The sequence below is a fragment of the Fringilla coelebs genome (genome assembly GCF_963513975.1).
Source record: "Fringilla coelebs genome assembly, chromosome: 5".
Lineage (NCBI taxonomy): Eukaryota > Metazoa > Chordata > Aves > Passeriformes > Fringillidae > Fringilla > Fringilla coelebs.
In genome coordinates this window covers 21,916,443-21,939,259 of record NC_140033.1, presented here as the reverse complement: position 1 = coordinate 21,939,259, position 22,817 = coordinate 21,916,443, and the positions used below count along the sequence as shown (strand labels likewise).

Here is a 22,817-nt window from a genome sequence, read left to right as displayed (position 1 = left end):
CTGTTCAACAGAATCTTTTCCAGATTTTACTGAAGCTAGATAAAAATCCTAAGAAAGCAGTTTTCTATGAATCAAGTCCTTTGCACAGCCGTTCCCTGTTCCAGCGATAGTTCCATGACTATTATGTCAATTTTCCGTCGTCACACTCATACAGCTTGCTTCAAAGGGAGAATTAACACAACAAGTCCAGTTGTCTCATGGCAACTAATTTGTGCAAAGAAAATATGCCTTTCTAACACAAAGGTTCTGTGTAGATCAAATGCATTTTTGAGGTTCTGAAAAGCATTTGGGAAAAATATTACAGCACGTGAGAGACCTCTGCTAGTTATATGACACTTTCCTTTTGTTTTACAGGTCGGGAATGAATGATTCAGAAGGAGTAGCTTCAGACAACATTTAATCTACTTTTTGGACTGCATAATAAAAGTGTGACACACAGAAATGATGGATAAAAACTACTGTCTGTCTAGTTAAATAGTTGATTATAATTGTCTTTACTCTGTATCATTGTAGTATGACATGGATCAGTATCAGAAAAGTTAGAATTTTTCTCATTTCCTGAATGTAATTTTGTCAAAATTATATTTTTGGGGGTTTTAACTACTAATTGAACATGTACAGTCATAAAAACATTCCAGAGGAAAGAATAAAAGTCTAATTTTTACCCTTTTACTATTGCTCTTTTACTATTTCCTAGTTTTACATAAAATTCAGTAATTCACTCCATAATCAGATTACCCAATAAGAGGATGTAGTGTTTCTATTAATTGCAGAAGAATAAAGAACACTGTGAATGTTTTCAGGCTTCTAGAAGCATTGAGATGACCATAAAATGCTCATACTTAAACAGTACATTGACACAGTGCTTCTAATGATTTTATATAATATTATTGTTCCCTTTTTTTTTTTTTTGGTGAATTTCATAACTTTTCCAAAGATGCCTGGAAAATGGAGGAGGCTCAGAAAACTACTTTATTAAGATGCTGTCTGAACCAGCACATTGAATTATATTAGGTTCTCAACTTGAAAATTTGCATTCAATGCCATGACACCAAAGCTAATTTTGTGATCAGTTTGGACAAGGACCTATCTGCCACTGACTGACCTCCCATCAGCTGTCCACTGCTAAAGCAAACTCAAGTCAGCATTACTCAACACAATTCTCACAAGTGTAAGATAGGAGTAGATGGAAGCTAAACCTCAGTCTGCCCACTCTCCTTCGTGATACCACACCTGAACAAAGTTATGTATTTTGAAAAGACTCCTCAAGACCATTTAGTTAGTGACTTATACTTTATTAGTTCTGCACATTTCTGAATGTTTTACTCAAGAGAAGAAATTTCAAAACACAGTTAAAATTTCTTAAGAGGTAGGATCATCATGACACTAAAGAGCCTTTAGAGAGACCAGTGTTTTTGCTATATAGTTTCTCATCAAATATTTTATCCTTCCAAATTACCTGTTTGGTATGTTTTGGTATGTTTTCTTTGCCAATAGAAGTTAATCTGAAGGAAATTTTTAATGGTTTTTCTAATAGCCAGAGAGAGTAATCTACAGTCTCACTTCAGAACCTCAACACAAAAAGCTGTTAACAAATTATCATAATAACAGATAGAATTATTATCATTGCCAAGCACAAGGATCATTTTTATATTTAGTTTCATTATCTGGTTTTTCTGTGATATCTTTTTAAGTTAAACATATTTTGAAGTAAAAGGCTATAAAAATCATAAACACCAGACTGGGAAAAGCCACAGTGGCATTGAGTCAGTCCATGGCTATTCTGTCTGAGGAACTGATAGAGCTGGACCTTTGGGATCATCAAATCTGCTGTTTGTTGTGAGCTGCATGATCATATGGATGCCATAGGTCAGGATCCACAGTAAAATTATAGATGTCACCAAGCCCATCCAAATTCCAGGAGTGAAGAAACCTGTACAGTCACTTGCATAGGAAAACTGGTTGTTTATAACGTTGAAGCCTTGAATCTGAAAATGAGGAAAGATAGAAGAGTGCAATTAAGCATAGTCCTTACTTCCAGGATGTATGTGGTAATTACAAAACCCCACAGCTTTTAACTATCAGTCATACTCTCTGCCCATTAAAAAAAGAGTGAGAACAAAATTTTCTGCAAAACAATTTTTCAGATCTCCTTTTCACCCAGGAAATTAAAGATGTAGAATCCATTTCTTTGGTAAGCAGTAGGTTCTCCACTTCAGAAATTTGTATTTCTTATAGAAGTAAAGTCCCAGAGGGGATGTGTGGTCAGTATTCTGCATCCACTGTATTCTGATCAGTATTCTGTATTCACATAACCAGTATTATCAGTGTTCAATGATCATGAGCTCTATGACCACTTCAGAGCCAGGAAACTCAAAGCACTCAAAGGCACGAGAGTTAAGGCTCCTCAGATCACGAGATTTTTTGAAATAGTCTGAGAATTTTAGCTAATAGCTCCTTGACAGATGAGGTAGACAAAATTCCTAGAGCCTATTTTAAAACACATCTAATAAAGATGATAATTTTTGGCTGAGTTTTAGTGAGAGTTCAAGGAGAAAAAAGTTATGAAATCTTTCTTCCTCCCTCCTTGTAATTCAGACTCAAAACAGAAGGCAGGGCTTGCTTTATCAAGGTTTGGGATATGTGTTGTCTATTAAGTTATAGAACCTATATAAACTTTTCCAGCAGTTAGAAAAGTTTGTTATAGCTCTGATTTGACTGAATTCACAATGTCTACCACTGACTGTCCTCCAACCATATTATTTTCCTCAGAAAAATCAACCAATTTGGAGATATATTCTCTGTCTAGATCCCAATTGTACAAAAATATCAGCAAACTGAATGCCTTTGAGACCAATGACTTCCTAGAAATTTTCAAACCACTCAAGGATTAGAAAACTATGAAGAAAGGGAAGACAATCTCCCCTCTAAAAGCATGCACATAATGGCATAGGCACTGATTCCTTTAGAAGGATGGAAACAAAACTTGTGGAAGACGAGGAAGGAAAGAATTAATCTGATTCATTCTTAAATAATTTTATAAAGAAAAATTAAGAATGGGATTCTTATACATTTACAGAATCTTTGAAATGGGTGTGTAAGGAAAGCACCAAATATCACAAACCCACTGGTAAAGAAATGACATGTTAAAAATTATTATTCTCCTTAAAATATTATCAAATAAAATTTTAAAAGTATAATTTTATTTAAATAACTTCTCTCACCCAGCAATAAGCAAGAAACAGAAGATCATGGATTTCTACTTTTTGTGTTCTCACACCCTATGATGTTGCAATAAAATAAATTGAAAGCTTGAGTTTATGTGTGGTAATAAAAGAGTTTGTACTTCCTAGGAAAGGTGTTGGTACAAACCAAACAAATCTACCAGGCAACAAACAGACCAGTAAACACTCTGGGCTTGTATTCAGGCATGGCTCGGGTCCCTGAAGTCAATGTTCATGTAATATGTGTGTTATGAGCAATGACCTTCCAGAATGGTGATTAATAAAACTGATATAATGTGAGGAACTAAAGGCTCTTTAGATAATGTGGAGGTGAAGACAATTTTAGCAATTCAACCTTTTAGAAGAATCTTTCCAAGTCAAATCATGGTAGCTAACTCACAAAAACTGTCTGCTTTCACCAGAGGTACTCAGACTTCTGATTAAAGCAGGATTAGTGAACATAAGCTGCAGGGCTGGACAACTATTTGCACAGCTTTAGAGAATACATGACTGCAAAAGCCTTTGCTTGTTAAGCCACTGCTTTGACCACAAGTGAGAATGTGAATAGGAGTTGTGAAATGTAGCCTGAAAGACTTCTTGACAATAAAAACGGACAGAAGGTGATGATTTATGTCATTTGTGTTCAAAAAAATGGATCGAAATTCTGGAAAACAATACACATTTCCTACCACATTTACAAGGGCTCTCTGAAGTGCTTAACAGGTATATTCAGTTTAGAAGGGCTTTGCCACTCCTGATTTAGAGCCAGAAATACTGAAATTTATTATTTCAATTCTAGTGGTCTTATATATTTTTAAAACAGCATTATGCTTATTGAACCATCTCGGTGAAAGATTCAATTGTACATTCCTAAAATGCTATGTCTACTTTTAGGATGTCGAGAAAGAATATGCTGGGTTACTTTATTGTTTTTCTGAAGCTTTATCATTTCTGTGGGGGTGTAAGATACCAGGCAAAAAAATGAGAATCTCAGAAGCTTATATAGAAAAGTTAAAAACACTTACATGTAGTTCTCTAATGTTTATGAATGCAAAAGTCTTTTGTATACAGGCCTTTGTCCAGTGGAAGTTTTGATTTTGGTGTTTAGACCGGTCATTTGTCTTGATTATAAAAGTCTGTATTTATTGTTAATTTTTAAATATGTTTGAATGTAGATTTGTCATCATATGACCTATGACAAAAACTTCAAGTAAAATATGCTGGGTTTATGGCTCTTAAGTGAACACCAAACTTCTCATTTTTGAACTTTGAGATATTTTAGCTACAAAGGATCAAAATATTCCTGATTTTGAAGTTTTGGCAGTTTTTCATGGGTTTCCAAGTACTTCTGAACCACACATACTAAAGAAAAGCAGTGTTTTTGCTGGCAGCCTCCTCTTTAAGTTCATTGACAAATATGAGAACCTCAAAACCACAAAAGGTAACATGGTAGAAGAACCATTCCTGAACAACCAAACTCCCACCAAAGCCAGAGCAGTTTAGGTGCTCTGCAGAGGTCTGGTGACATCCTAGGCTGTGACCGTGCCTAGCCAGCATCCCACAGAGCTTCTCTTAGATGCTGGTGAGTGAGGCAGCTCCAGAACTGAAGTTAAAGGCCACACCTGCTCAGCCTTGCCCAGGAACCAGCTGTGCAAGGCTTCCCATGCAGCTGCCATCGTCCCTCTGTTACTGTGATTCAGCTTCCAGGACCCAGTGTGGCAAAGGGCAATTGTGCCAGTTTGATTGGCATTGGATCCTGGTTTCTAACTCATTGCATAAAACTGACATGAAAATCATGTTTCTCAGTTTCAGGAACAAGATTTTGTGCTGGCTGCAACTACTGAGCACATCCCACATGATTTTTTCACCATGCAGAAGAGTTTGGGGGTTTCTAAACCTTATGCAATAACAAAGACTGATACTGAGATCACCTTTCAGTATCTATCAGTGGAAGATGCCTGGAAAAGTATGATCTAGGTCAGACAGAACTTGGAAATGAGCCCAGAATGGTGACCTCCTGTTTTCTCACACCGCAGAAGAATATCAGACTGGGAGTTTTCAGGTTGTGTTTTATGTTTAGGATTTGATCAGAGAAAAAGCCCTTTCTCAAGAGGAATTGGAGTTTCTGTTGTCTGAAAGTGGAAGCAGCTGTGGTTCCAAATCAATAAGGAAGGTGAGAAACCACTGCTTCTGCTCTTGGTTAAGACCACAATGAAAGGGTGCCTGCTAAGGCTGGAGCAAGGCCTATTTAAGCTTTAAGCAGGCAGTAATATCAGTGGATAGAGAAACTGACAGGAAAGATAGGTGGTAAGTATACACTTTGTAATTTCATAGGTCATGTCCTTTCATACCTTAGGCATGTGAAAGCCTAACTCCAAGGAGTTTACTAGGCAAAGTACAGTTGCATGAACTGTGGTACTTACAGACCTTTACAAAAAAATAACATCCTAAAGCACCTTCACAACATTGGTAGGTATTACAACATTGTTTCTCAAAAAATGGTGAGACATGATACTGGAAGTTGTGGAAAATAAATCTAAGCACCAATGCTCTTTCTGTGAGATTTCCATTGCTCAATCAGAAGTGTCAAGTCTGAAGTCAGACTACTGAGATTTGGTTTGTTATCAAAATTATACATACAATTGTATCAGCATTTGTATCCAGTTATTATTGTGGAGTTAGCTCATGTTTGACAAATAGAGTACAGTTTGGAATTATTCCTATTATTTTAATGATCTCTTCCATCAAAGCAATCCCTTAGTGAAATATTGTTTTAAGATATAAATGTTGTTATGCTTCTCTTAAGTCAAGAGCAAAGCTCAAAGCAGTAAAAGTGTAATTATCTACACCTCACAGATGTAGTCTTAACTACTACTAAATAAGCAGAAAAGCTATGTGTCATTCAAAAAGAGCCATTTGCTTTCCTTCTGGGTCATGCAGGAACTAATACCATTCCTGATCGAAGTCCATGGCAAACCTCCCTTTAAATCTAGTTGCACTGGGCTTTGTTTCTATCTGCAGGAGTTCAGACAGTCCATGTCACCCAAAACAGCAGCCACACTAAGCTGTACTTTCCTAGGCAAACAAAGCACCGAGAAACCAAATAAAAACAAAGCAGCATAAAGCCACCCACCTAAGAGGCCCCTGTTTCCAAGAGCAGCCCAATTCATTAAACAGGCATGAGGACTTAGCCATTCTTTGCCTGATTAGGCACATTTGGTTTAATTGGGTTTTCTTTCTGTGCACAACTTCATAGTTTTGTTTTTCAAAGCTGCGCTTTCATGTTTTCCTTGTTCAGCAACTGGCATCTTGTTTACCCCTCTACTGAATAGCTCACCTAGGGGAACAGCTTTTCTTTTATGTTTTCCCTCTGGCTGGAATGAAAGCAAGGGCATTATGAATGTGTGTCATTCACCACCTACAATAGCAAGTAATAGTACTTGGAGTTATCTCTGAAATGGCAAAGCATACTCACTTGCAACTCCGAAATGAAAACATCCCAATTTTTTGCCTCATTGTTGGATGGATCTCTAACCAGCCTTGCAGGATAGAGATTGCTTGTTCCCACCAGCTGACAATGAAATGAATACTCTGCAGGGGCAGAGATGCCAGAAACAATAAATTTAGCTAAGTTTTCTCCATCTTGTACAATCTCAACTGAATCTAAAGTGGACCATCTTCTAGCCGAGACTTCATAGAACTTGTTGGTCATTATAAACCTAGGAACACAACAGAGGACAAAAAGAAAAAGTCAACAGGTTAGAAGGAAAAAATTAATATACTTTTGATAAAGTAACAGATAAGGGCTCACTATTGCTGGCTGAAAACATCACAGTTGATGATGGCATGGGCTCACATGTCATTAAGATTGTTTCAAGCGAAGAAGTTCTGTGAATGTGTTTACCACTTACAGTTTCACCTCACAAGCACAGCTTTCTGTAACTGTGGCAGGCAAGAAGCAAATGCAGTTTCATCCTTCAAGGGCCTCTGCCAGTGCTGTATTTCATCAGTTTATAATAAACGAGAAGCTGAGAAAGTGTCAGCAGGACTGCAGTGGCTCTGAATAAACATTTTATGGGATTTTTGGAAAATTGCTTTTCTGATCGGTATAGGCATGATAGCCATTCTAATTTATCATTGCAATTCTTTCTTGGCTCAAATGCCGAAAGGGCAACTTCCTTTGCAAAGGTCTGAATTTGGTGTAGAAGACAGAGCTTTCTCTCACTGGTGGGTCAGGAGGGATGGTCAGATCTAGTTTCACAATTTGAAGTAGGCTACGCACAAAAAACCTATTTTATAATTTTGAAAGCATCTGTGTACATGTAGTATTGCAGCAGTTTATAACCATGGAATTTGTGTTACTACCAGTGCAGTCTGAACAGCTCCCAGCAGACACAACTGAGAACATCCAGACATCCAGAAGTACATTCTGATCCTTTACAGATCAGGACTATGTGCTACCCTTTACCAGTTTTTATAGTTACTTTTAGGCATTCAAGCTATTTCATAAGGAAATTATAAGCCTTTACCCTTAGTGTACATTGATACTTAAACCCTACTTGGTCTATGCATGTGTATCTCTACACAGTTTGCTGATGATTTATTTTGATTATTGGTAACCACAAAAGATTTAGAAGAGAAATCTATTTATCAATAAATAAGACTTGCCACAAAATGAAATATTCTAATATGTCTGTCCACAATGGGTGACACTGTATGTTCACTTTAAAATTTGAAGTAATAACTTACATGAAATTATGATTGGTTTGAAAAAAAAGTATAGTCATCTTAAATGAGGCACAATATAGACTATTTTATGTCCTGTAGGGTATATGTATATAGAGAAAATAGTCTCTCTGTAGAATATTGCTTGTTTTTTCAAATTAGTTACCTTCAATATTGTGTCATCCACACGGCATAGAATCTAACCACAAATGATGCTTTTTAAAAAAAAATATTTAATAATAATCAGCGGCTTTTGATTCAGAAAAGTTCAGAAATGTCAAGAGTTTCAAAATGCTCAGAAGGAATTCCAGAACACAGTGTCATTGAAGTGAGAAAAGGATGTTTTCTCTTATGGAATTATTTATGTTTTAAGCTTGAACAGTTCTACCTATAAAACATTGAGCTGCAAGCATCAGTGAAAAAGAAAAAAAAACAAAACCTAATTCCATCCAGTCCACATTTACAGATATAATATAGAAAATATTCTATTCTTATATGGTTACAAAATTAAAACCTTGATATTATTGCTAGAAGAAAGGAACCTTTTCCTGATGTACAGTACAATCTGAACAGAATTCCCATTGTGCCCCAGCAGCAATGCTATAGGCACCAGCTGAAAGCCAGTTATAAACACAGAGAAGATTACTTAAATGTTTATGACAACCACAGAGGCTGGGTGTGGTCTATACTTTTGCTGATAAGATGAGAAAAGTGGTAAAGAAGGAAGTTCCTTTTAAATTGACCTTATGAACAAAAAGTTTTATAAGGCCATGTATATGAATACAGTCTAAAATGACTTTGAAGGGAATGCTGTCTCTTCATATCACACCAAAGACTAAAATGTTGTGCTACTTGCAGACTTACAAGAATGAACATTCTAATTGGTTAACTAGCTGATCACAGTTAATTCAGTAATGAAGGCTGTTATCCTTAGCATTTTTCCAGACAACTAACAGTGAATAGCCTCCAACAAGCACACACTTAAGTGATAATGGATGTAAATAGAGTTCATTAAACTACAAGAAAAAAAGGCATTCAAACAACAAAAATCTAAGGAATTACTTAATTTAGTTTAACATTTTCTCAAATGAGTAGATAGCAAATAGAGCACATTATAGCAAATTAATGATACAGAGCAGAGAGAGAACAAAGGTTTAAAGGTTTTATCTGCAGAACTGAAAGTACCTTGGCTTCTTAAGGAAATGTTACGTCCATGTTAAACATTAGAGACAATTATGTACATTAGAGACATTATGTACTTTATGTATGGCGGCACAAAAAATTCCTGGTCATGGGCCAGGCTGCCTTTGTGCCAGATAACTGCATGAACTCTGATTGCCACCACCACTGATCGCGTCTCATGTGGCTAATCATTACAAGCAGAGGTATTTCTGAAGAGGAAGGTAGCTGGAATTACTGTTTCAAATATTCAAAGAGAAACACAATTTAAGGAAAAGACTTTAAAACATGTTTATTGGGTCAGCTCTGTTCTGTTCTGACAACAGCAGTCAAGTACGTATCAATGTAAATTTGGAATACTAATGTTGTGCACTCCCATTCACTTTGACACTTTTTCCCAGACAAGTGTTTGAACAGTTGGATCAGTTTATGAGAGAACTGAAATGGTGCTGCTTCCAGCAAAGGAGTACTGCCCACTGCTCCCACTCCTGCTGCAGCAGCAGCTTGCTTTCCTAACACTATCACACAACACTACAACCACTCCCTTACAGCTCATCTTCCAGTGCAAGTGCAGGAGGATGAGTGAGGCTGTGGCTCTTGCTGAGGAGAGTGAGGGAGGTGCCAGCTGTGTGTGTGCACAGGATGGAGCAGCAGTGGCAGCTGTCAGTGGAGGTGGGATGCGACTAGCTGCTCTGTACGTGGGCACAGACTGGTGTTGATAAGGGGGGCAGCCTCTGGATCCTGCTCATGCTGCTGAATTTAGAACCTACTTTAATGAAGAATAAACTGAGCTACTTGAATGAACATGGTCCTCTCTGGAGTCACTTTCAAGAGATGCTATCCTACACTCAAGTAAAAGGCCTTTACAGAGGCAAAAAGTGCAGTCATGGCTCTCAGCTCTGCTCCTTCCACCTCTCTGCCTGGCTTGTGTCCTGTTTGTTAAGGCAGACCATGATCTTACCAAAGTGTAATCTTGAAAAAGAAATCAAATCAAAATGAACCAGAGGGGAAAACAGAGGTTGCAGCATATCTCTATGGATTTTAGAAGCTCTGACAAGAGACATGCTGAGACACACACGGTGAATAAAGTGTTAGCAAATCATGAGAAAAGTGTTCTGAGACTGAATCATGAGGATGGCTTGTTCTGGTTCTGCTCCATGTATCTTGTTATTTGTATTATATAGCATGCACTGCTATATTATGGTAGCTAACAGAGGCCTAAAATGACAGCATTGTCCCATCAAGTGACAATCCAACAGAAAACTAAAAATAATAAGGTGAGTCTTTAGAATTATTGTCAATTTGTAAAGTGAGGTGTTATAGGTTGATACCAGCCAGCAGCCAAGCACGCATTTAGCTGTTTGCTCACTCCCCATGTTCAACAGGACAGGAGGGAGAATAGAAAGAGCAAAAATGAGGAAACTTGTAGGTCAAGATGATGACAGCTTAATAAGTTAAAGGGAGAGGGGAAAGAAGCAGTACAGAGACAGTCCCTATCTCCCACATACAGGCCAAGGCATAGTGAAGGTCCAAGAAAAGGTTACCCTGGAAGCTGCTCCCTACATTCTTCCTCTATTCCATTTTATATTTCTAAGCACCTGTGTCATAAATAGAAATTGATCAATTTAGATATATTTGTGTTTATTTGCCCGGAAGGTCTATTAAAAACCTGGATCACATATGGCCCAATGGAATAGAACAAATTCTCCTGCAAAACACAGCCAGCCCATGCTACTCTTATTTGCTTGGCATGAAAACATCCAGGACCTTACCTGAGCTCTCTTTTCAAGTCCTCACCTATTGTGGAGCCTGAGTTTCTTATTCCAGCTTCAAGGGCTGTTTATGCATTTTGTATTTAGCTATAATGTGTTCAAGTAGAGGCACAGGTCAAGAAAGACTTTGTGAATATTTCTGCCTCTACTACAACAGACTCAAAGGATATAATTTTTTTCCTGAAAAAGAAAGAAAACATGAACCATTCACCTTTTGTACTGGCATTTTCGTTTAAATTACAGTTTGTCTGCAGAGTTGCTTCAAATTTCTTCTCTCCAGATGCAACTCAGATTCATGACTGCATTAATTTTTTCATCCAATAATCAATTAAAATTATAAGTTTTTAACAAACAGATTACTAAACATAATTCTAAATAGTCTTCACTAAATCCATGTGTGCACTAACATCACATTTGATCTTCTGCAAAAAACAAAATCTAAGATAAATGTTTCAACTGCCAAAGAATTTGGTTTCTATAGTACTGTCTCCAGGTTTGCAATTTGCCATTATACAGTTAAGTGAAGCCTGTTAACTACTAAAGGAAACAACACCTTTAAGATCTAGCTGTGAACTAGTTTTGAAGCACAGTGTCATGCTCCATAGGATGCTTTGTACTATTTTTTTGGAACTGTAATTTTCCTAAAAAAGATGACATTATGCTGAGCACAGTTGCATTCAGGACAAATGTAGGAAACAAGCCCATTCATTCATACAGAAAGAGATTACAGCAGGCCAGCTAAGACTTGTGCTAGGATGTGCAGAGATGAAGAATGAGAATCAGAGCAGTGTTTTGGAGGGCCTGTCTGTATCAGAGTGGGATAGGAGCACTAAAGAGCAGACAGAAGAGCATCAGACAGCAGCAGAGAAGGCGATATTTTGGGACTTGTAGTAAAAGGAAAAGTACAGCTTGGGTCGAGTCTTGGTTTGAGATCAGTATCTTTTAAATGGGATCCAAGGAAAACACTTTCCTAATTCCCCATGGTGTTTAGGGAAATATGTGTCTCTGATAATTTACATGACTGACACCAAGGCATGCTTGACACCATCACCAAGGACAAGCTGCAGGGATCCTATACACAGCTAACTTCAAAAAAGCTGAAGTTTGAAGTCAAAAAAGTAAAAATACTGTACTAACAGCAATCTTATCTGTACGGTATGTTCTCTTACAAAGCTCTAGGTTGTTGAGGGAGAAGGGAAATGTATGTCTGGTTTTTTGCCACCTGTCATCATCTCTGATACTGAATACAAGTGTCTCTATGCACTCTGAATACCACTCCAAGCACATTGCTGACTCTCCTCACGACACGCTCTTCTGGGATCCTTTTACCTGAACACAAAATGTCTTTCTCTTTCTGTGTAAATAATGGTAAATAATGGTAAATAATTCATTTGAGCATTCATCTGGGCAGGCTGGATTGATGTGCCAGGGCCAATGGTATGAGGTTCAGCAATGCCAAGTCCTACACTTGGGTCAGAACAACCCCAGGCAGCACCACAGGCAGGGCACAGAGAGGCTGCAAAGATGCCTGGTGGAAAAGGACCTGGAGGGGCTGGCCAACAGCAGCTGAACATGACCCTGCCTGTGCCCAGGTGGCCAAGAAGGCTGATGCCATCCTGGCCAGTATCAGCAATCGTGTGGCCAGGGCAGAGATTGTCCCCCTGTACTCAGCACTGGTGAGGTCACACCTTGAATCCAGTGTTCACTTCTGGACTCCTCACCAACAGAAAGACATTGAGGTACCACAGCATGTCCAGGGAAGGGCAAAAAAGCTGCTGAAGGGGCTGGAGAACAAGTCCTGTCCACAAGGAGTAGCTGAGGGAGCTGGAGGTATTTAGCCTGGAGGTGAGGAAGCTCAGGGGGGACCTTATCACTCTACAACGATATGACAGGAGGTTTTAGTGAGGTGAGGTGTAGTTTCCTCTTCCTAGTAAGAAAACAACAAGAGAAAATGGACTCAAATTGCACCAGGGAGGTTTAGGTTGGACATTAGGAGAAATTTCTTCAGTTAAAGGATTGCCAGGCCTTGGAAAACGCTCCCCAGGCAAGTGGCTGAGTCTCCATCCTTGAAGATATTTGAAGACGTTGCACTTAGGACACGGCTTAGCGGTGGACTTGGCAGGGCTGGGTTAAAGATTGGATTAAATGATCACAGAGATATTTTTCAATATAAACAATTCTATGATTCTCCCTTTGATTTTTTTTTTCCCAGGTCTTCCAATTCCCTCGCTTTTCTTCCTTCTTGCCATGGTAGGAGAAATATGGTCTTGTCACCATCCATGGAGCAGCAAAGACTTTATAACTTTTTGCACCCCTCATTAACCACAAGCTAGCACTAACAGAGTGCACTGGCAATCCACATTAGGACTCAATACAGCCCTGGCCATGCAGGTAGACTTCAACCCCTCAAAGTTTTTACAAATCCCAGTTAGATTTACCTGAGAGAACTGTGGAACAATCCTATTAGTAAAACAGGGAGCTGCATATACCAGTACCTTATAGCATGGATGTTTGCCTACAATATTTTTTCAGAACTTTACCTGAGAATAATAATACATTTCCTGTATAAAGACTGTACTGTTGTTTTCCTGCATCGTGACTCACAGAAGAGAAAGCAAATAATAATAAAAACTTCTCCCCTATTTTTGTGCCTAGTTCATTAACAGACACTGTAAACCAGAAAAGATCTATCTGAAATAAAGCATAACTTACCTTATCTCTAGGCTGCTGATTCCATTCACCGGTCTTGTGTATTTTAATGACAGTCTAAGAATAAGAAACAGATTTTTAATGTTAGAGTAGTCAGCTTTAATTAGATCATTGTGACATTTCAATTTGAGGGATATATTGTAAATCAGTAGGCAATTACAAAAGTCATATAGCAAAGGTTCAGTACATAGAAAAATATGACTAAATATTTCTAGGGTTTTATTTACCCTAGAGCAGGTGCTTCAAAGTACAGGAAAACAGAGATCATGTTTCATTAATGTACTTCTAGCTGAGTGACTACCTTGTAACTGGCAGTACTCCCCTTCAAGGGAATGGAATTATGGTCTCATTAATGCCAGTGGACATTTTTGTGATTGTGAGATCAGGCACAGGGAAACCTGTTTGGACCAAATACAAACAAACAAGAAAGCGGGGAACATAGGATGAAAAAAATCGTGAAAATTACAGGCCTCATCTGAACAGTTTTTGTGGTCTTGACTTAACTTCTTTCTTCTAAGAACACATTTTTTTTAAGTTTTGGATGCTTTAGAAGAAGACAATTAAAATAGCACTGATTTTACACAATATTTCTGAAATTTTTTGGAATTAAATGTATTATGATATGAAATTTCTTATGCTACTCACGTTGTGTTGCTGTCTGAGCACTCAGAGGCAGAAACATCCACATTCTGTGTTAAAAATGTTGCATTTGTCAAATCTATTAAAACTGAACTGTTGGCTTTGAGGCTGAAATTGCTAGCATAAAAAAGGATGCATGTATCATTTCCAATGGTTACATTCAGAGGAGGATATGATGAACTTTCTTCTTCCTCAGCAGCCATTAATTGTCGTCTTAATTCTGTCACCACATCAGTTTTTCTAGAAATCTGGAACAACAACACATTAACAATTCATCCCTTTGTAAGAGTCATTTCAGTTGAAAACAGACCATCCCCATTCTGTACCATGAGCACCTGTTTTTAAACCCTCAATCAACCTCAATAGTTGTTATAGTCTGTCTATTTGACTGGTGATGTGGAGGCTAATGAGGCTCCCAAGGCCAGCTGTCCACATACAAAAATAAGCATCACTGATACCAGGGAAATGAATGTAAAACAATGTTGGTAGTGTTGCCTTAAGATAGTAGCATTCATTTGTGCTAACAGGTAGAAGAATTTTTTTCCCAGAAGAAAATACTAAAATAAATTAGTTCTTTTTTTCTGCAATAACATCATGAGAAAATTTCAACTTGCTAGTTCAGGGACACTCTCCCCTAAGTAGAGTAACTGTTTTTGCAGTCTTCATTTTAACAAGCATGAGAGCAGTCTACTTAGCTACAGCAAGCTTATTTTTAGACTCTTCTGGTGGCTTCTGGAAAAAGAAGACCTTCACTCATTTGGCTGATGTAGTGGACATCAGCCTAAAAGAGACACATCTGCTTTTAAGGTATTTCCAGGAATTTAGGATATTTGCATGAATATTTTGGGTATCTCCAGGAATTCCACTTAGTAGGTAATGCTTTTAAAAATGTACCCAGGGCATCCTTGGTAAAGCAGCCCCACAGATATCAACAGTTAAAGCAACCTTACCTTGCAACACAACAAATTTATTCTGTTCTTATCTTACTCCTCGCTTCTTACTCTATTGGTATCTGGAATATTCCACTTATTTTTGATTCCCATGTCAGCTTTACAACTTTGTATGCTACGAGTGGCCTCTACCCTTGTATAACTTTAGGGTGCAAGAAATGAAAGGCATCACAAAGGGTACGAGGATTACTAGAACTGTAATTATGTGGAGCTATTGCCTGGAACTACTTTTCATGGGTTTAAAGACAGTCAGTGTTGCAACCAGTGTAAAATGACAGGTTTAATGACAGTCAGTCATTTTCCAGTCTGAAACAGAAACTATAATATCACTTTATCACCTGCCTGTGGAGAGGAGCCCCAGAAGATTTTGTCACCTGAACGGCTGCTCTGTAAACACTATTGGCCATCTGTTATTTACAGCTTGTCTTTGCAGGTACCTCATTCTATCAATTAAGCAGAATGGGCTGCATTAAAACCCTCTGACTAAATGCTTCAGTGAAGAATGCAGTCTTCCCCTCCCATACATGCATACTTTATGAATTTCTTTTTAATTCAGAGTAGTGCCTTTTCAAATACATCAGAACAAGAGTTATTTTAAATGAATACCATGTTCTTTAAAAGAAGAGGGTACAACAAAAGAAAATATTCAACTTTTGATATAAAACTTTAAATCTTTCCTTAGACTTTCCTGAAATGTAATAATTTTATTTCAAACTAAGAGGAAAAGCTGAAGTCTAAATTATATCCTGTCTAACTATTGACTTTACTATGTGGGCCCCATGTATCATCTAAAGAGGGCTTTAAAAACCACCTGCTAAGAGCTGAAAACAATGCTACATTGGATACTGTGACTGGGATAACTTTGGGGATTAGGTCGAAGTACCTTCAAATAAAAAGAAAGCTATTAAAACATAATCATACTACAGCTTTATTTCTATTGCTCTCTGAGCAGTACTTTGCCATCAGGCTCTTACATAGAGATTCCCTTGCCTCTCTCAGAAAGCATATGAACCAAAAGAGTGTAAACCTGGAAATAAGGGCTTTCAGAGGAGAAGAAATTCACCAGTTTGATAGGCATAGGCAGATCCATCAGGGCAATGCATGGCTCCAAGGTCAGTGTCAGTGGAAAGATTTTGTATTTGATGACCATGGGATAATCTACTCAACATGTGCTCCAGTGACACCTGACAGGATGCGCCTGTCTCAGAGGGCAAGAAGAGCTCTAGACCAGGGGGGTTGATGACAAAGCTTTAAATGGGCTTGGAAGGGGGAAAGGAACAAAACCTGGCTGTCTAGTGATGAGCAATGAGATGGCGTGCCAAAACTTGGGGAAATGAGCATTAACGGGATCCCTCCATCTGCTTCCAACTCAGATATTCTGTGAATTAGGCATGCTTGAAATCAAAGAGAGATATTTAAAAATTTAGTCTGCAGGCTGGAAGGAGGATCTCTGAAACAGCCCAGCCTGGGACACACTGGAGACCCGAGGACAGCAGTTGCTCCTTCCAGGTAACTGCAGTGGGAAGCTGAGAGCTTCCCCACTATGCCCCTGTTTCCCTGTTTAAGGAACATTTTCTTTTCCTTTTGTTGCTGCAAAAACATGAGCTTACCGAATCAAAATCATTCTCCAGTGTCATATATTTCATGCTAAACTATAAATTACAAGACACTTCCTTGACAAATGGATTACATTTACACTGAATTACTGTAAATCAAATTAGATTATTTTGGAACAATATATGGTGGAAGTGTTGCCAATCATTACACCATATTTAATTCTGTCGTTCAGTGTGCTCTTCTCCTTCAGGTAATCTGAACTGAGGGATGTGTGAATCACTGTCTTATTCTCTGAATTTATCAATGGCACTTTTGATCTTCATGCAGTGAACAACAGGTAGACCTGAATAAATAATGTACAGAAAAGAAAAACAAAGAATTTAGATTTTCCTAGACCACAATGGAATGCTGTAATTACTAACTGAACCTGCAATAGAGGTAGCCTGAAACACTTCTTCCCTTTGATCTGTTTTTCAAGCCTCCCAATTCAGAATCATTTCTCTTGAAAACAAGAAAGGAAGCAGGTCTGGGAACATTTTGATACACCAACATACAAATCTTTTTCAAAGCAAACAGACCTTACATCCAAAATTACTTGTTTTGTTGTTGTTGCCACAATTTTGTTGGCTCTTCCAACACAGAGTGGCTAGAGACAAGAAAAAAGATTTGGGGCCATTTTACACATTTGAAATGACACTTGAAAACAAATATAAATCAAACAGTTGTAAACACATACAAAAATCATACAACATACTGTGAAAATGAAACTTTCATTTGCTGAAATGATGAATGGTAATGAACACCAGAAACATATTTTACACTGGTTACAACATGGGATTTTTGAGTATCAGTTCAACAGACGCTTGTGTCTTCTGTTTCAGTCTTTTGTTTTGTGACTTCTTATTGCTGCATTAAAGTGGGCACATCAAGCAAAAGAAAACTGTTCTGGTGGTGCTTGCTGCTCCTTTTCATTTCTAAGAGCATAGATTTATGACCACATCCTCTCTGTGGAATTGCTGCTATTACTGAAAAGGTATTTCTGTACTTTCAAGGAGGGAGGTGAGTAGGCAGAAGGGTCCATTCCCTTTCTCTTTTTAGGCTGTATCTTAGTTTAGTCCATACATCCATACTACTTTGTGCACTACAGAGTCTTCTCTGTATATACCTGACTTGGATGGTAAATGACAATTTTTCCAATTTTAGTCATAACCTGATTAAGCCAGTTGTTAGTATTGCAAAACTAAATAAGTTTCTATGCTCCTAGCTTCTACTAAAAAAAAAAAAAAAAAAAAAAAAAAAAGTGCAGATTTTGCTTATTAGCATTGCACAGCATGGCACAAATGAAGAAAAGAACCTGAAAATATTTAGGGAATACATGTAGAGACAAGTTCAAAATACATTGTAAAAATGAGGACAAAGAATCTTTTTGGATCACAGATGATGCCCTAAATCATGAAGGGCAAAGTCCAAGGAAGGAAGGGCAGGTGCTGCAACTGCTACAATAATACCACAAAGACAAATACCTTTTATCTGAACTGGATTTGGGGTTTGGTAGATGGAGGTGCACCTACATATCATGTACCAACTGTAATTCTTTTCACCAAAAGAACTGTATGCTTGCATTTTCTCCATTTGCTTTAACAGGGACCAACAAAAAAAAATTTTTTGCAAGATGTCCTTTAAAAAATGACATTAGGAGGCTGCCATGTGCTCAGTGGAGGGGCACTGCAAAATGGCAGATCATGCTTCTCTCTAGGGTTTGGCTGTGGCATACCAGAAGCCACTCAGCATTCACATCCCAGCCAAGTATCAGCACATTTCAAATGCTTTTTCTGAAATTATCATTTCAATATTCCTTCCCACACAAACAGATCAGTTTCCCTCCATGCTTTCTATTTGATATGGCCTCATGGTCTCACTATGGATAGCATCACCACCACTTCTGCTAATACATAATTTTCCTGAAGGATAGTGTATCACGAATCTGTGATGCAGGCAATCTCTGCAAAAGGTCAGCAATTTCAAAGGCAAGCATTAGAATTTGGTATAACTGTAAAAATGTTCTTTATGGTGTCAAGTTTACAAAATCACACATGCAGCAAACAGAAATATATTTGTTGGACTTCATTCTTTCACATGTCAGTAGAAGACTGTAGCATAACAGTATTTTAAGCTGTCAAAATCTAGAACATTAAGCAGAATTACCAATTATCTCTATTTCTGAAGGTTTTAACTGTCTACATTTTTATGATTTCTAACATTTTGGGATTTTGTTTTTTAATTCCCTTCTAGGTTAACTTGTGGCTACCTATGACCTGGAAGTGTTTGAGGTCAGGTTGGGTGGGGCTTAGAGCAACCTGGTCTACTTGAAGGTGTCTCTGCTCATGGCATGGGGATTGGAACTAGAGGATCTTTAGGATCCCTTCCAACCCTATTTTATGTATTTGTACTGTAAGCCTAAACAAGACATCAGAATTAATTTCAATAGCATATTGATATTTTTCCCAGAAGAATCCTTGACCTCTATTTCCCATCTCTATTATTACTCTGATGAAGCAGGTAAAAGAGAATGCACAGAAATGTGCAATCATTTATTAACATTATGATTATTGTAGTGCCTTGCATATATAACCAACCTTACTGCCTCACATTAGTATCTGATGGCTTCCCTCTTGAAGCATGCACACTTCTAGCAGCAAGCCAAATGGCTTGGCAACTGTGACACTCAGCTTGTGAGTGCATCACTCGGTTTTTCACAAAAACAAGGCTGGGATACCAATGTTCAAAGTCAAAATGCATGTCTTACAGTAAGAGATAATGATCTCAGTGTAAAACATAATGTTCTCTTTTATAATTGATAGAACTGCTGTGACTTGGGGAGATTGCCCAAGCCATGAGCAAGCACTTCAAGACCTTCTGCTAGGAGAGACAACAAAACTGCAGTACTTGCTATGCTGCTCAGTTCAGTGGCCAAACCCATCCTTGTGTAAACATGATCTGCAGCATCAGCTCACATATTCATGGCTAGGTCTGCTTCTTCACAGGCCTGTCCTGTAGCAGCACTGGGATGGGTCAAAGATCTCCTGACTGTCATTTACAGGGAATGGAACTACTCTGTGCCACCGACACTGCACAGAGACAAGAGTTAGCAGGGACCATGAGAGCAACAGAACCCAGAGCAGAGCAAGGTTGGGATGCAGCACTTGTGAAAACTTCAATTCAATTCCACTTGAAAGGCTTTAAAATCAGACAACGTATGGTACATACCAGAACATCTGCAAATGCAGTCCCCATTTTCTGAAGAAATCTATATTTCCTGTTATATTCTTGATACAATATTCAATGGATTTTTATACCAAACTTTCTCATCTACCCTAAGAAATTGTCATTTTCTACAAAAATATTCTGATTTTAGAAAGTACAACGGAACATGTATAAGCTGGAATAGCAGCTGGAAGGAGCTACTACATTTAATTTGTCACCTTAAATTTCAGTTAAGACAAATGACCCAAACACAATGCTTCAATGAAAACAACGTATTGGTCATCTTCAAAAGTGTTACCCCTTTTTAGTAATCATATTTTGCAAACAATATACAAAAGAGAGAAAAAAACATATTAAGAGCTTGCCTTGTAAAACAAAATTATTCCTGAAAGGAATCTACCAGATGTATCATTCAAGAACTATTTGCTGATGCCAATGTCCCCAGGCTGAGCATTAGATTTTGGGCCCTGTTTCAAGCAATTCTGCCATAGAGATAAAAGGAGCTACAGATTTTGCATAATTTTTAGACTGCTAGGGGAATACCCACTTCCAACTGGTTGCCTTCCCCCCTTTCTTATGTCCATATATAAAATTCAAGTTGCTATGGGAGATGTGAAAAAGGATGGAGGAGTATCTGCTGCCATAAAATGGAACAGATATGCAGTGAGAGTTGGACAGAGGTTACACAGGGGTCTGGTGGGTTACTTAATTGAAAAATGCAGACAGGAGCCAAAGCGTGTTACTCATAGTGCTGGGAGACTTGCCAGCACTGTTTGTCCCAGATGTAGGCTAGTCACAGGGAAATTAAAAATCTGAAGACCCTTAAAATTTTCCCTTTCTCTACTTAATATTTGGATCCTGCAGGACTTCGGAGGACTAATCTGAAAAACTGGCCAATAAATCTAGCAAATTGGATCTTTCGACAGGGAAGTTAAAACAAGCATTTTTTCACAGAAAATCTATTAAAAGGTTTTTAATTTCTGCTCTGCTTTCTTGCACTTAATATGCATATAATTTTTCTGACAGTAGGATATGGAAGCTGGAAGGTATATATATAAATGAAATCCACATCAGAAAGTCTAGACAAAGGCAATCTTAGAAATAATATCCATGCTTTTTTTTAAGATTTCCATGCTTTTCTCTTGACAAACCTTTCTTCCTCTTCCAAGTTTTTTCTCAAAGCAGATGTGTTTCCACCAAAACCTAGTTAAATATTCCAGCCAATGTCATCAACCACCATTTCATAATTTCCTTTATTTTCCACCAGTCTCTAGCCCTTCCTTCCACCATTCTTGTGGGATTGCTCTGGCAGCTTGATGCCTATTGCAGTTCTTGCACCATATCCAGGATTCAATGCCAGGTAATGGCAAGCCTGGCTGGGGATTTGGTTCAGCCACAGTCAGATACTCCTGCTGGAAGTTCAGGTCCTGAGAACTGAGGATCAGGAGCAAGGACTATTTTTAGGTTCATAAGGAAATAATGTACTGGGGAGAAGGAAGGAGTTTTTAAGAGCAATAAAGCACAGCAGAATCCGACAATGACCTTCCAATAGTTCTGCTCAACATAAGGCAAGAAACACTCTGTTCTGTTGCAGAATTTTCCAAGTGATTTGGCTGATTCCAAGCGATTTGGCTGAAAGTCCCAGAAGAAGAGAAATCAGGCTGGTTAAAATAACTGAGGTTTAACTTTCATACTGTAGTGCACTAAGAAGTAGAATGTGCTTCTTCTGATTCATTAAATATCAATCTGGGAAATCACTCAATCAGTTAGTCTAAATAAAAAATCAAATAACAGAATAATAGCTGCAGTGTTTCAATAAAATTGTAAACATTGAGGTTTTCATAAAACAGAAAAGACAGAACAAGAACAAAATATGCCATGTAATATCAAATTTGATGTCAGGCATCAGTTTATGTACGGCTTTCAAAGTAAGTCTTCCATCAACAAATTAAAAAATATGTCTGTGACATTTTGTCAGGGAAGGGATTTGTTTCTTGCCTTTTTTCTGGTCTCCCAGTGACACTAAGGACATATGTAATGCAGCATCTCAATACCAGAGGCTCTGGTGCAAGGCTGGAGGGAGCTGCAGGCCTGCATGGGTCAGGACAGGGCTGTGATACCAGATGGGATCCCCAAAGAAGCAATGTCTTGTCAACCTCATGCAGGGCAAATTTGCCTCTCCTCTTCCAGCATCCCCAGTAAACAGTCCAGGGGACACTGGCAAGTCCCAGAGCTCTCCCAACACTGCCTCTTGCTCTGCTGTGCTTTCAGTGCTGTGAGCACAGGTGACTGTGCAGGCATCTGACCAGACAGGACTATTTCCTAAAAGGATTATTAGTACCACACCTTTCTTTAATCAGTCTATTTTCTAATTAGACAGCTTTCTAAAAAGAAAGATATAATGTATTAGTAGAGTGAAATCGGTTTCAATTTAAAGTTGTCATCTAGCAGGAATGGGTAATACAGTCCCCAGCAACAAATAAGCTCTGTGTTTCGATGCCAAAACACTGCATTAACATTCTTTTAACCTTTTATTAACACCCTGGCTATTCCTTAGCTTTGTATGCTTAGCACTCTAATGTACAAACTTTGAAAAGAGACTTGCATGCAGTTCCAGGTTAGAGATTTTTATGGAAAAGCCTTTAGGATTTATTAAAAGTAACTTTTAGAGAGTAACAATAAAAGTAGCTTTTTTAGAGAGTAACAATAAAGTAACTTTATTTCAATACCCATCCCTAAAGGAAAGATAATATTCCTCTCCTAAAATCATAAATATGTTTGAAAATTCCATTAAGAAA

The 22,817-nt window shown here is 38.1% G+C and overlaps 1 protein-coding gene across 1 annotated transcript in view; it reads right to left on the bottom strand.

The window, feature by feature from the left end:
- Positions 1-756: 756 nt before the first annotated feature.
- Positions 757-22,817, bottom strand: part of LOC311153862 (V-type proton ATPase subunit S1-like) — a 50,355-nt gene continuing 28,294 nt past the window's right edge. Inside the window, exons 7-10 of the mRNA XM_084205937.1 lie at positions 14,255-14,496; positions 13,613-13,666; positions 6,700-6,943; positions 757-1,988 (exon numbers count right to left, since the gene is read on the bottom strand). Coding sequence (XP_084062063.1) covers positions 1,779-1,988; positions 6,700-6,943; positions 13,613-13,666; positions 14,255-14,496 — 750 coding nt within the window. The 3' untranslated portion in view covers positions 757-1,778. The remainder of the gene's footprint in view (positions 1,989-6,699; positions 6,944-13,612; positions 13,667-14,254; positions 14,497-22,817) is intronic.